General features: G+C 45.9%; 1 protein-coding gene across 1 annotated transcript in view; it reads right to left on the reverse strand.

Annotated features, from left to right (window-relative positions):
* Window positions 1-13,480, reverse strand: part of Pkd1l1 (polycystin 1 like 1, transient receptor potential channel interacting) — a 141,763-nt gene that overhangs the window by 47,012 nt on the left and 81,271 nt on the right. The window contains exons 31-42 of the mRNA XM_047562147.1: window positions 12,061-12,268; window positions 10,574-10,680; window positions 9,235-9,451; window positions 7,144-7,317; window positions 5,861-5,980; window positions 5,701-5,770; window positions 4,616-4,662; window positions 3,495-3,670; window positions 2,653-2,807; window positions 2,436-2,571; window positions 1,157-1,241; window positions 590-766 (exon numbers count right to left, since the gene is read on the reverse strand). Of these exons, the coding sequence (XP_047418103.1) occupies window positions 590-766; window positions 1,157-1,241; window positions 2,436-2,571; window positions 2,653-2,807; window positions 3,495-3,670; window positions 4,616-4,662; window positions 5,701-5,770; window positions 5,861-5,980; window positions 7,144-7,317; window positions 9,235-9,451; window positions 10,574-10,680; window positions 12,061-12,268 (1,672 nt within the window). The remainder of the gene's footprint in view (window positions 1-589; window positions 767-1,156; window positions 1,242-2,435; window positions 2,572-2,652; window positions 2,808-3,494; window positions 3,671-4,615; window positions 4,663-5,700; window positions 5,771-5,860; window positions 5,981-7,143; window positions 7,318-9,234; window positions 9,452-10,573; window positions 10,681-12,060; window positions 12,269-13,480) is intronic.

Below are 13,480 nucleotides of genomic sequence, written 5' to 3' on the forward strand. Positions count from 1 at the left end.
CTGGGCTTTCTGAGAGGAGAGCAGTGGAGATGAGCAGAGGAAGAGATGGCATCTGACTGAATGAACTGGGGCTGTGGCCTTGTTCATAAGGCCTTGTAGCTACTCCACAGAACAGAACAGCACATTGCATTTCATGTGTCGAAAACAAGCCTGTGGATTTTTTTGTGGTGGCTGAAAGGCCTTGCTCTTTTTCATAGCATCCACACTGCCTAAGACAATACCATATGTACAACAGGCAAAACTGAATTTAAGAAGGAAAGGAAGCCAGTTGGGTGGCACATGCCTGTAATCCCAGTAGCTCGGGAGGCTGAGGTAGGAGGATTGTGAGTTCAAAGCCAGCCTCAGCAAAAGTGAGGTGCTAAGCAACTCAGTGAGACCTGACTCTAAATAAAACACAAAATAGGGCTGGGGATGTGACTCAGTGGTTGAGTGCCCCTGAATTTAATCCCCAGTACCACCAACCCCCACCACCAAAAAAAAAAAAAAAAAAAAGGAAGAAGGGAGGGAAGGAGGGAAGTTCCTGTATACAGACAGGAACATAGCGTGGTTCTCCAAAGCACAGTTCACACTGCTCTGATAACCTCCTCACCTTTTCAACTTCCCCTGCACAGTCAGAAATGCAGCAGCTGTGAGAAAGGGGAACATGGGCTCTGGAATGTTCTTCCAATTCTGAGTCCAGATTCCTGGTTGCTTCACATAGAGACTCAGCAAAAAATTGGTTGTCGTCTTTTTTTTTCCAAGCAAAGTCCAATGCCATGATGCATATCTGAAGGGAGAGATGGGACAGCTGCAGAGGTCCCAGCACTGTGCCGTGTTCCTTCCACAGAGCTGTCCTCCTGGTACCTAACTGCCAACAGGCCTCCATTTCCTGGTTCTGAAACACTCGCCAGAGTCCTGGCTCAAAAGACCTAAGTTCTCGAGGCTCAGATTCCTCAACTGAAAAATGGGGGTAGAGGTGGTCCATTCAGGCTTAGCATCTGTGGAGATTAACACAAGGCCTGGCTCCGTTTTTTTTTTTTTTTTTTTTTTTTCTCACCACATCTCAAATCAAACTATGAAGAAAAGAAATACATTACCAAAATGCAGCCACCGTTTCCCCTCCCCTCTCCAGGGTCCTGTTGAACCGGGGCACCTCCACCTCAGAAGTGGGTCTTACCATGAGTGGCTGGGTGACAAACACGCAGCAGACCACGGAGAGGGACAACAGCTGCAGCCACTTCACACACTGGGCCGCGACAAACCTGTCCAGGAGAGAGTACAGTCAGTCAGTGCCCTTGCGGGAGTAACCCACCAAGCTCACTGCCACCTAAGCATGGGGATACAAGAGTGGGTCAGCGCCTTTGCGAGGTTGAAACCGTGGGCAGGAAGAGGGGCTGCTGTCAGGTTGGGGCTGTTGGACATGGGCACTGTGTATTTCTGTCCATAGAGGAGAGTCCCTTCTTGCTGAGAGGACATCTACCTTCCTGAAGGCAAAAGAGAGGAAATCCAACACACAGCAACAGAGCAGGGAGAGGGAAGAGGCGGGAAAGGACAGTGTGACACGATGACAGCTGCAACAAGTGGATGTGGTGGAAGTGGGACAGCACTTGGTACTTCATCTGCCTCTTTGGACCCCGTGCACTAAGGGCTGAGAATCCTTACTTTACAGATGGGCAAACTGAGGCACAGAGGGCTTAAGTGCCTTGTCCATCCTCACAGTGATTCAGAGTGCAGCTGGGAGAGGGGAGATCATAGGGAAGAAAAGACCCTGGCTTCGTGACCTACTCCCCATGGTTTAGGAACCTGTGGGTCCAAGGGAGCCATGGTATGACCCTGGGGCCTATGTCGGTGGTCAAAGCCACATGCAAGTCAGACCAAAAAGCATGGAGTGCAGGGGACAGACCAGAATAGATGGTGTATGTGTCATAACCCATCTCGCAGGCACAGGCTTGTTTGTTGCTGTTTTCTGTTGTACCTGGGATTGAACCCAGGTGTGCTCTACCTTGGAACTACATCCCAGTCCTTTTTATTTTTTTTATTTTTTTGAGACAGGGCCTTACTAAATTGCTAAGGCTGGGCAATCTTCCCACCTTAGCCTCCCAAGTAGCTGGTAGGCACCTCTGTGCCTGGGCTTTTTCAAACAGGAGATGATGAACCCACTCTCTGGCCTGCCCTCTCCCTCATTCTCTGATGAGGACCCTTTGGCTTCTCATTTAACACCCAGGATGCCATCCAGGCTGGGTTGCTATTGCAGAGCTGGTTTGACCAAGTGATTCCCTGGGGTTTGCATATGATTCTGCTCACTCCCATGAGGTGGAGCAGGGTGAGAGAGAAAATAGCAATGGTGACATCTGGTACCTGCATATTATGTGTTCCTAGAAAAGCAGGGATCTCCTTTACAAATGCTAGACTTCCATCAAGTGACCTGAGGATATTTGAAAGCCTCAACAGCTCACCTATAGCCTATGAGTCCTGTTCCCAGTCCACAGACTAGGGAAGCTGATCCACAAATGGCCCATGCTGCAGAACTTGACCAAGGCAGACCAGCTCTTGACCACTGAGACACAAGCCCTTCAAAACCACCTTTTGGAGCTGTGAAAGAGTAGGACAGAGATAGTTGAGTTAACAGATTCATCGTCCTCACCCACAGTGTGATGGTGAGCTTAGTGTCACCTTGACTGGGCTGAGGGTGTTCAGACATTGGGCTAAACATTACTGTGGGTGTGTCTATGAGGAGTTTCCAGATGATATTAGCATTTGCATTGGTAGACTGAGTAAAGCAGATGGCCCTCTGAGTGTAGATGGGCCTCACCCCATCAGTTGAAGGCCTAGATAGAACAAATGGGTTAAGAGGGAATTCATCTTTCCTGATGGTCTTTGAGTTGGCACATTGATCTTTGCTTGAAGGTCCAGGATGGCACCTCAGGGGTCCTCCTGCAGATAATGCCTCCTGAGCTGACAGAGAGGTCCCCAATATTAGAGGCAGAGGGACCAGTTTCCATCTCAGATCTCAAATGACTAAGCAGGCTGACTTAGATCTGCAGAGTCCACCCTGACTGCACTAAGATCCGTCTATACCGTTATGGACACGGAGTTATGACTTGTCCCCACAGCTGTCATCATTTCCTCTTAGCTATGCAATTCCTCCAGAGCCATGCACATGACCAGAGGTCACCCCGCACAACCCTCCCCTTGGAGGGGAGTTGCACAGCTCCTTTTCTCAAGAGTGCATGTGTCCAGCTTACCGTGGAGGGCGGCCAGTTCTTGGGCAGTTTGCCAATACTGATGCCCATACTACAGGCTCACCTGCCTGAGATCTCATTCACCCACAGAAAAGACCTTTTTTTTCTGACCCCACTGTGAGTAAACCAAGCAGGATCCACCTGCTGTTCTGGACCTGTGTTGACTTGGGCTGTGGGAAAATCATTTGATGCCACTCCAACTCCGTTCATCCTGCCTTTCCTATGGCCAAGGCTGATGTTAGGCCAGCAGTAAAGAGGGCTGCTTATTGCAACCTCATGGCAATGTCACCTTGTAAACTAGGAGGGCAGTGGTGGTTCTTTTCGCTTCGCAAAGTCTCCTGGTGGTCAGCCCGGCAGGCCTCCAAGTCCACGGATGTGCAGGCTGTGACACTGCCATCTGTCTGTCTTCCAGTCCCGTCACTCCCAGAGGGCATGGCTGATATGGAATGCTGGAATGACAAGGATAGGCCAAGGTTAATGTTCCCACAGATAGCGAACCCCTTGACAATGGTGCCATTTGCAGCCTTCCCACAGGATAGGCATGACACATGATCAAGTGCATTTCTCAGGAGAATTCTGAGGTCAAAGCACAGTTGGCTCTGGGAGATGGCTCCTTGGTACCTATGGGGTGTTTGTCAGGCAATGCTTGTGACTTGGTAGCAGCTTCACTTTTCAGGGTGATTACACCCTGTTCCTTAGGAGGCACTACCTGCCAGAGGAGGTTTCAGTCAAGAACAGTGGGTTGAGAAAAGGCTCCTAGGTAGGAAAGCCTAAGCCCCAGCACAGTGTTTAGGGATAGAACACAGAGTTGCCAGGCAGGGGTGAGAGACTAAGAATCACAGGGAATCCCACAAAGAAGAATCAGCCTTAAGCTAAGGGCATAATCACACAGATTCAAAAAGCAAAATCCCAATGGGATACTGTGTCACTCTATCAGAAACTGCCCTTGACTTGCCTTTAGTCACAGGCCTATTTGAGACATAGATTAGAGCTTGCATCACTGAAACAGCTCCTCCAAGCCCCTGCTCCTCACAATAGGCTGAAAGGAACAGGCCAAGCAGACATCCAGGTCTTTCTTCTTCATAGACCCTCCCCAGGGGCCTCGACAATTTTTACTGAACATATACATGAAGCTTTCTAGATTCTTCAAGCTACTCCTCTTCTAATTTCTGGCCTCTACAGAAACTCTTTCTACTTGACAACACCTGGATGCCTCATTCTTCCTCACTGGGGCCTGGGAATCAGCCCTACTTTTCCAGAGGATGGGTTCCAGCAGCACAGTGTGTGACCTTCCTATGGTCAGACCACACACAGCCAAAGGAGAATGCCAGAGAAATCCAATTATTAGCATGCTATGCTAGAGTATTAGCTAATGCATGTAGTTATCCATGTACCTTATATGGCTCCTGGGCATCTGGTATACCTCCACAGGAAGTAGAATCTGATTAAAAAAATAAAGAAAAGGCAAATGTATGATGCCAAACCAGGGATATCTTAAAGCTACCAGGGACATAACATCTTCAGGATGTCTTTTCCTTCCTGATCCATCATAATTAGCTTTTCTGAGAGACAGGACAAGGCTAGGATAAGGACTTTTATTTTTATTTTTAAATTTTTTTTAATTTTAATTTTTACAGACTGCATTTTGATTCATTGTACACAAATGAGGTACAACTTTTCATTTCTATGGTTGTACATAATGTAGATTCACACCATTCATGTAATCATACATGTACATAGGGTAATACTGTCTGTTTCATTCTACTATCTTTCCTTCCCCCACCCCCTCCCATCCCATTTTCCTCTACACCATCCAAAGTTCCTCCATTCTTCTCTTGACCCCCCTACCACTGCCTCTCCCACCCTGTTATGTATCATAGAATGAAGACTTTTTAATGTTGCCGTCCCATTGTGGAATTGATACCTTCTCAGTCACCTGGGCTGCCCAGGGGAAACACAGCAGTGTGGGAAAAATGTTTTTAAAAGTAAAAAGAGCCTTAAAAGAAATCTCGCTGATAAGTGGATGATGATATGTAATGGGGCGTGAGAGGGGTTAGTTTTAGGGTTAGAGTTAGAGTTAGGGATGGGGGGCAAGAATGGGGGAAGGAAGAACTGTATAGAGGGAAAAGAGGGGCAGGAGGGGGGGAAGAAAAAAAATAACAGAATGAATCAACCAACATTACCCTATGTGAATTTATGATTACACAAATGGTATGCCTTTACGCCATGTACAGAGAAACAACATGTATCCCATTTGTTTATAATAAAAAAAAAAGAAAATAGTGATAAAAAAAAAAGGATTCTGTGAAGTCAATATAAAGAGGGGCAAAGGAAATGGACAACCCACAGAAAATAAGATGACTATTAAATATATGAAACGCAATACAAACTGAAAGTAGGGGATTTAATTCCTACTTAGAAGATTGACCGCAGGGCATTGGCTGCACGGGGAGAGTTCCAGTTTTTAGTGCAGGCTTACCTGGAGGGACCTCTGCTTCTGTTCCTCTCTTTGGTTGGCATGCCTCATCTCCAGGACACCCCATTGCTTCCTGTGGAACTAGAGGTTGGTTAGAGGGGATGTCCCCAGCAATGGAGGTGCTGCCCAGGAGCACAGGGCCATGCAGATAGCACACAGGTACCTTGCTGAGCCTGAAGAGCAGTGCCAAGAGCTGAGACCCCAGGGAGGGCAGGAGGGTGCACAGGAGACCCAGCTGGAAGGATCCGAGAGTGATGTCTGTGAGGCCGACATCCAGAGGGAGCTGTGACAGATGCAGTAGCAATTATAGCCCTTGAAATGATTCCAACTCAAAACTCAGGGGCATTTGTAATTCTGAAGATATTTCATCTTTGTTCTTCGAATCCAGACTTAAAAATCACAAAAAAATCATTCATTTTCCTCCTATACAAATCCTTGCAGACTGAACAAACACTTGCTGGACACTCATTTTTCATGAGGCACATTCTCAATGGATTTAATCCTTGCTATAATCTGAGAAGAAAGCATCAATGTCCTCAATATGCCACTAAACAGAGAAAAATGGTCAAGGCCTCAAATTAGACAACTGGTTGACCTCACAAGAGTAGCCCCAACATAGGTTTTCTGACTACAGGTCCTGAGCACTTCTCAGGTGGATATGGTGGTTCCCTTCCCTCTGGTTGATGATATATATTTTTAAATCTTTTAAAAAACTAATTGTATGTGCATGGCATTCCTTTAAAAAAATTATAAATCTGTAATTGTTACCATACCTCTTTGCTATCTGGTGCTATGTAAGAAGGCCACCATCTCCAGCTGTGTGGGACCATGTGGATGTAGTAGGCTGGTCTCGTAAATGGCTCTGAGGTAGTTGTAAGAAACCAATCCCACTGTTTCCCCATATCTGCCAAATCATGCTGTGTTTTTCCCCCACTCAGGAAAGACAGGTTCTCCATTTTAACTGCTTGCACTGTGTCAGAATTAATTCTCTACATATCATGAGGAATAATTAGACCACGGTTGCAGTGTAAACTGGCATTCCAAGTGCTAATGTGGCCATGGTAACTGTTAGCTCCGTCACAGGATTCGTTTAAAATGTGGATAAATGTTGACCTTCAAAAAAATTCAGGAGTGTTCTCATAAGACAACCCAGGCTACCAACACCTCCGGGAATGTCATGCTCTATGGTACCTGGGGTCTGAGGTCCCACACAGCAGTGGTGAGCCAAGCACAGCAGCTCCTCACCCAGACCCCTCATCTTGCAGACTCTTCCCAGCTCCACCTCTGGGCATGTCACCTGGGGTCCCTTCAGGTACACAGCTCGATTCCCCTGGTTTAAACCCTTCTTCAAGTACAGTGAGTCTTGCTAATTCCCTAGTCAATAGGGGGTCATGCTGTAGGTCTGGGATTTGACAGCCATTGTGGGGAAAATCAGTTGCCTCATACCTGCTTGTGTTCTCCTGCAGTGACCAGGGCTGCAAGGAATGCATAGACATATAGGAGGCAGAAGGACACGGTGAGCCGCTGTGTGTGTAGGTATCCACTGGAGGAGGGCCGACTGTACACTGAGAGCCAGATATGGAAATCCTCCAGGTACTCTGTGAACTTGGAATAGAAAAGCTGAAAGGGAAACCACAGGACAACAATTTCCTGATGTCAGACATTTGTGTGAACAAAGTGAGATCCTGACTGATAACCAACAATTTTCTGAGATGAGACTCCAAAAGTCTTTGGCTCTTCTACCCTGGCTGGTTAGCTGAATGTTATATAACCACTGGGTGTAGGAGGATGGTCACACAGTACCCTCCACTGGCTCCTTTCCCCCCACCTCATTGCCTCATTGGCAGCATCTTGCAGCAACCATGCACTCACCACACTGGACTTTGGCCCAGTCAACCTCCTACTGGAGCCTTCAGAACACTAACACTAACCATTCCTTCCTTTCACTTGTCTGACTCTTGAATATTTTCACACTGGGTCAGAGACATCTTCTCTCCAGAGTCTCTGATCACTTTTTTCCTCATGTTCCTAACAGGCTATTTAAATCACTCTGTTCTCAGTACTTTCCCCAACACACAGTTTATTTTCCGTAGGCTCTGAGTGCACCAAGAGCTGGTGCCACCCATACTGTGACCCATATGGTCCACAATGCAGAAAGCACTATACATTGTCCATGGAATTGTACTAAATTTTTAATGTTTCAATGCAATTCAAATATTGTTTGGTGCTCAACATTGTTCTAGAAAAAACAGAATTACTTATATATAGAACTGATTTATGAAAAACAAGTGGAATTATGAACAAACACCAGGAAAACAATTTAAACAGAATGAAATTGTGTCTTTTGTATGTCAACTGATTGTCCAACACGTAACAGTGGATTCATGGAATACAATCATATGGGCTTATAAGTGACTACAAATTTCTCACACCAAGTTCTCAAGCAAAATAGCTGGAGGAGAAACAATGTACATCTCCTATTGTTAACTGTGTTCAATCAGTTAAGTGGTTATTCTTAATGCAAATAACTATCTGAGGAAAAGTCCCAGTTGAATCTGGTCTTTGGTATCAGGTGCTGAAGAATTTCCATATGCTGAGGTTGATTGGAAACCCTTGTTTCAAATTCATCGTGATTGTGCTTCTTAATAAATTAGTAATGTCAAGTCTGAAACTGCTCCAGTTGTGATCCTGGCTCTCCTCACCACCAGGGCAATGGACCATGCTGAAAGGAGAGCCCAGTGGACTGGTGAGATCCAGTGCCTGGGGAAATGTCAGCTTCCTGGGGCCCTGACTCCTATTTGAGAACCATCCTAAGAAATCAGTTTTTAGAAACACAAAGTCCCACTCAAACCTACAATGTTTTCTACCATGGAAGTAAATGAAAGAAAATCAATAGTATCCTGTAGGTAGATACTTAAGTAAATCAGAGTGCACATCAGTCATGATATAGCCCTTGAATGATTTCTAAAGAGCATTCATAAAGAGATTTACTCTAGAATGTTGAATTAGGAAGTGCAAAATGCATCCATTTTATTACAACTACACAAAATATATAGGGAACACTGGAGATAGGGAAAGACTGAAAGGAAACTTGTAAAAATCAAAACTTTCACAGTTGGTCTGTGAGATCATGGGTGATTTTGTCACATTTCACCATCTCCTGTCATTGTCCCTAATCAAATCTATATCCTGTGATGTTTAATATGTACACAAGGTGCTGAAAAGTCTTTAATTGGGAGCCTGCTGAACTTTGCAGACCACCAGCAACCAGAAATTCCAGAGATGTTATAGCAGTCATAGTTAAAAGAAGAAACACAGTACTGTAATGATTAAACGTTGGCAAAGGTAATCAGTTCATGCTTGCATGGCCACTTACCGCAGGCATCATTGAAGATAGGGATAACTCAATAGTTAACTAAAAAAAGAACTAATACACCTAACTTGAGAAAAGTTTAAATAAATGACTGTAAGGAGAGAAGCAGAGCTCAGTGTGTGCCTGTCGCCAGGTGGGCAGGTCGGCACCTGCACGGGACTTACCTTCCGGAAACCCAACCCATGACGCAGGTGGACAAGCTCTCTCTCCACACGGCCATCCCATCGGTCCGCAGCCAACCAGCACTGGGCAGGGAAGAACCAGCTCTGTCCTGAGTACAGCTCCTTCACCATCACGTGGCTAATGAACCAGCTTGGGGAAGACCCATGGCTGTCATGCCAGAGGCGGATCTTCCGGAGTGGGCCCAACTGCTTAGGAGCGCTGGCGACACACAACAGCATGGCATCAGCTCTGTATGCAGGATGGCATGGGCGTGGCACCTCACCAAACCAGGTGCTGGCACTCAGGACACTAATGATCCATGAGGGGTGGATGGCATATGCCAACAGATAACTGTCATGCAGAGTGACAGGTGGAAGCCCCAGAGCCGGCCAATTGATAGTGAATCCCACCCAGCACACAGGGTTCAGCATGTATCACGCTCATCCCCAGAACCTTGGCTCTGTTTTCCATAACTTCAGCTCCCCACCATCAAGCATAGTCCACAAATATTAACTGATAAATTCCAGAAATGAACAATTCATAAGTTTTAAATATATTTGTTACAGAATATTATAATTATTCTACTTCATTATCTTTACTCTTTTGCTGTGCCTAATTGATAAATAAAACTGTATCATAGGCATGTATAGAACATAGGCATATAGGAAGAAAGGGAGATATGCAGGGTTTCTATTATCTGCTGTTTCTGGAATCCACCTGGGGTCCTGGAACACATCCCCTGAGAATAAGGAGGGATGGTGACTGTAGTTTCCCTACACCCAAGGCATTCAGATCTCATTAATGTATTTTTGCCTAGAGTGATTTAGTCAGAAGTTAACTTTTTTCTCTTAATAAAGAACTACTCCAAATGGAAAACATTATTAATAAAATTTTCCAGTAGAAAAAATAATTTAGTTCAGTACTTTGACATTTTCTAAAAGTGGCAGGAGCTTGTCCTTCTGTCTTGATAAATGATCTCTCCTCCTCCAACCCCACCAACTTTGCAAGACTGCATATGCTTGCTCTTCCAGGTTTGGGATGATATTAATTAATTTAAGCAGGTTTAGCGGCCCAGAAAACACTGTGATTTTAGCATGTGTAATTAGTAGATTTCCCTCTCTGTCCTGTTCTCTCTCTCTCCTTCTTTCCCTCATGTAACATATTCTTTAATCTACTCCAAATAATAAACTGTAAAAATACGTCATAAAATTGTATGTACATTAATCTCCCTATTAGAGATGAGTGTTCTCTATGCTACTTTTTCAGGTTTATGATGAGAACCCCCTGATTCTGGTTGGCCTCTCTTTTCCAAATCATGTGGTTGGAATATTCCCCAAATACCTCAGGATAAAGGTGTGTCTGGAATTCCTTTCAAACAGGGGCTTCTCAGAACTGCAGAGCTCTTTGGTTTCTGAAAGTCCATTTTCACCACATAAAACAATGAAAACCTTAAAACACAGACATGGGGTGAGAGCTCCGGAGGTCTCACAGAAGACGCCCAGCACCACAGGGGTGCTGTACTTCCCCACTTCCATCCTTCCCCAAACCACCTGACAAGCTGTGGAACAGCTACAGGCCACAGTGCAGCGCTGAGGGGATGAGGAGGTACTGCCTGCAGGTCTGCACAGTCCTCCTACATTAGGGAGAACTGGAGGGACTGGGATTAGGGCCTGGAGTTGGAGCCTGGGGTGACTGGTTCTTCACATCCTTGATCTAGAAACATTAGATCCCACCTGGGATTCACTAGGGCATTTATCTTTATCAGGGCAAGAGCACATGGTGGAGCAGCACCTTCCTCTCTTTGGCTTGACAGGAATGCTAGGTCCTGGAGTGGCATGAGGGTCAGGTGGGGCACCCATCTCTAGAGGTGCACCCTGGGGAAACCTGTTGCCAGCGGGCTGGGCTTGTCATTCCTCACTGGTGAACTGCTACCCAGAAATTTATAATTCTGGCATAGTGTGTTTATCAATCTTTCACTTAAGAAAGTTATTTATTTATTGTTCTTTAAAATTCTGTCTTTATTGTCTTCAAGGAGGTTTCTAGTACAAAGATCCTTAGGAATGCTGTTAAGTAGATAGCCTTTATGAGTAAAGAGAATTTCCTTCTACATGATGTGTGCTGTTTGTGAATTTATAATCGGTGGGCCAAGGAAATACATAGTTGATAGACTAGTACAGAGTAGTGAGTGGAGATCACACTAGATTCCTTGCCTAGCTATCCCTACTGTACCATGGCATCCCCACCACACACTTCTCCTTTCTAACATCCACTGCCTCTGCTTCCTTCTCAAGGCTCCCAGTCCTACAGGTTTCCATAAAGCAGATATAGTTCCCTCAGGAAATGGGAGAGAGAATTTTGAATGCAGATGGAACCTCCATTCTTTTCTCTGTGGGTTAGTGTCAGTACACCTGTGCTTACTTTATTGACGTGATTCTGCTCATGGCTCTGGTGTCTGCTTCTGTAAACCTCAATCTCACCACCCAGCTTGGAGTGCCCTGGGCTCCAAGCCTGGGCTCCAAGCTGGACCACCTCAATCATTTCCTCTCACTCCCCACCCTTCTATTTCATCCTCCATCTGCTTGGGAATATTCTCTTTAGCCCCAAACTCCCAGCCCAGCTATGTCCCCACCTATCTCCAAAGTTCAGGTGTGCAGGTTGCAGGGAGTGCAGAGGGAAGGGCTGATAAGCCTCAGTTCAGGAATAGAATGGGGCTAGAGGTGACAGGTGATTGACAGGTCAGTCAAATCACCAGATCATCACTTTTTGGGCACTTCAGGTCCATCTATACACTTAGACACCACCAAGGTATCCTGGGAGCCTTATGTTACCTTTGAGGTAAACTGAGCTGGTGCCCGGAAGCCAGTGTCAATGACAACAGCGTACAGCTTGTGGTCAGGTGAGGTATCTTCTTGCAGAAAAATGTAACCCATTTTCTTTTTTTCATGATGATCTACACGTCTGCTTTTAGTAACCAAAAATCCATAAAGAATCATAAAACCCACAGTAAAAATGCTGGGAAGTAGGTTTTGTGGGTGACTGTAAGTTAAAAAAAAAAGGAAAAGAAATAATGAGAGTTGCACATGGAAACAGACCCTTAGAAGACTAATCATACACACACACACACACACACACACACACACACACACACACACACACACCCTCGCTGGTCTACAAGTTGCTTTCAAACATGTGCTAGAGCCCCAAAGCAGGGGTCTTCTGAAGACAGAGCTACCATGGCATGGACTCCAGAATGAGGAGGCCTGTGCTGAACCCACCTCTGAGGTGGGAAGCTGCACCTGATGGGCCTGAAGAAGCCAGAGAAATGAGGATAAGAATGTCAATCTCATGCTATTATGAAGATTAAGCCCTGCAACAACATGTATGCTTCAAACATGCAGATGCAACATTCCTCCCTCCTCCCTCTTCACCCATCAGGGCAAGCCTAGGAGAGATGCTTCGTAGGTAGCCTTCTCTACATCCCAACTGTCCCTGTGGGTGGCACTGCTTGCTCCCCACCTGCAGGCCACACTCACCTGGCACCAATCCTGGCTGGGGAGAGAGTTCCTCTAACCCCTACAGACCTACAGAATGGTGTCCATAGAGTCCCCTGTGTTAGACCCTTAACCTAATAAGCTATTCTGGCTGGACTTGGATCTTTGATGAGATTTCAGAGCAGAGGGCCTAGGGTCCACTCTGCATGGGGACTCTGTGCTCTGTGACCCCTGCCTCACTGCTCTTTGACTGTATCTAGGATTGGGCTCTGCTCCTGGTTTCTTCCCTAGCACTCTTCTTCCTTATTTCCCAACAGGACCAGGACAAGCTTGTTCTAAGCCACACCCCATCAGTTCACAACCTCCTGGCTCCAGTCTGTCCTTCCTACACCTGGGCTGTGGCCTGGAGCCTCCTGGATTCTGGCCAGATGTCTATAGCGCTATTGCCTCTGTGTGACTTCAGGTGTTGTCTTTTATCTGGATGTCCCCTGAACTTCCCCTACCCCTCATTGTTTGTCAGCGGTGTCAGTGCTGCAGAAACCAGGGCTGAAGCTTCTGCACTTTGAGCCCTGATCACTGGGTGACTAGTGACCTTCTCTGAGGCCATATGGATTACATTAGCAATTCATGTTTTATTTACCAATTCTCTAACCACCAACCAGTCTAGGAGGTTGATTAAGTAATAAAGGCAGAGTTTTCTATTATAAGAACACTAAGGGAGAAAAACTCAAATACTCAACACCCAAGAAAGTGCTGA

This window comes from Sciurus carolinensis, chromosome 8 (assembly GCF_902686445.1).
Source record: "Sciurus carolinensis chromosome 8, mSciCar1.2, whole genome shotgun sequence".
Taxonomy (NCBI): Eukaryota; Metazoa; Chordata; class Mammalia; order Rodentia; family Sciuridae; genus Sciurus; species Sciurus carolinensis.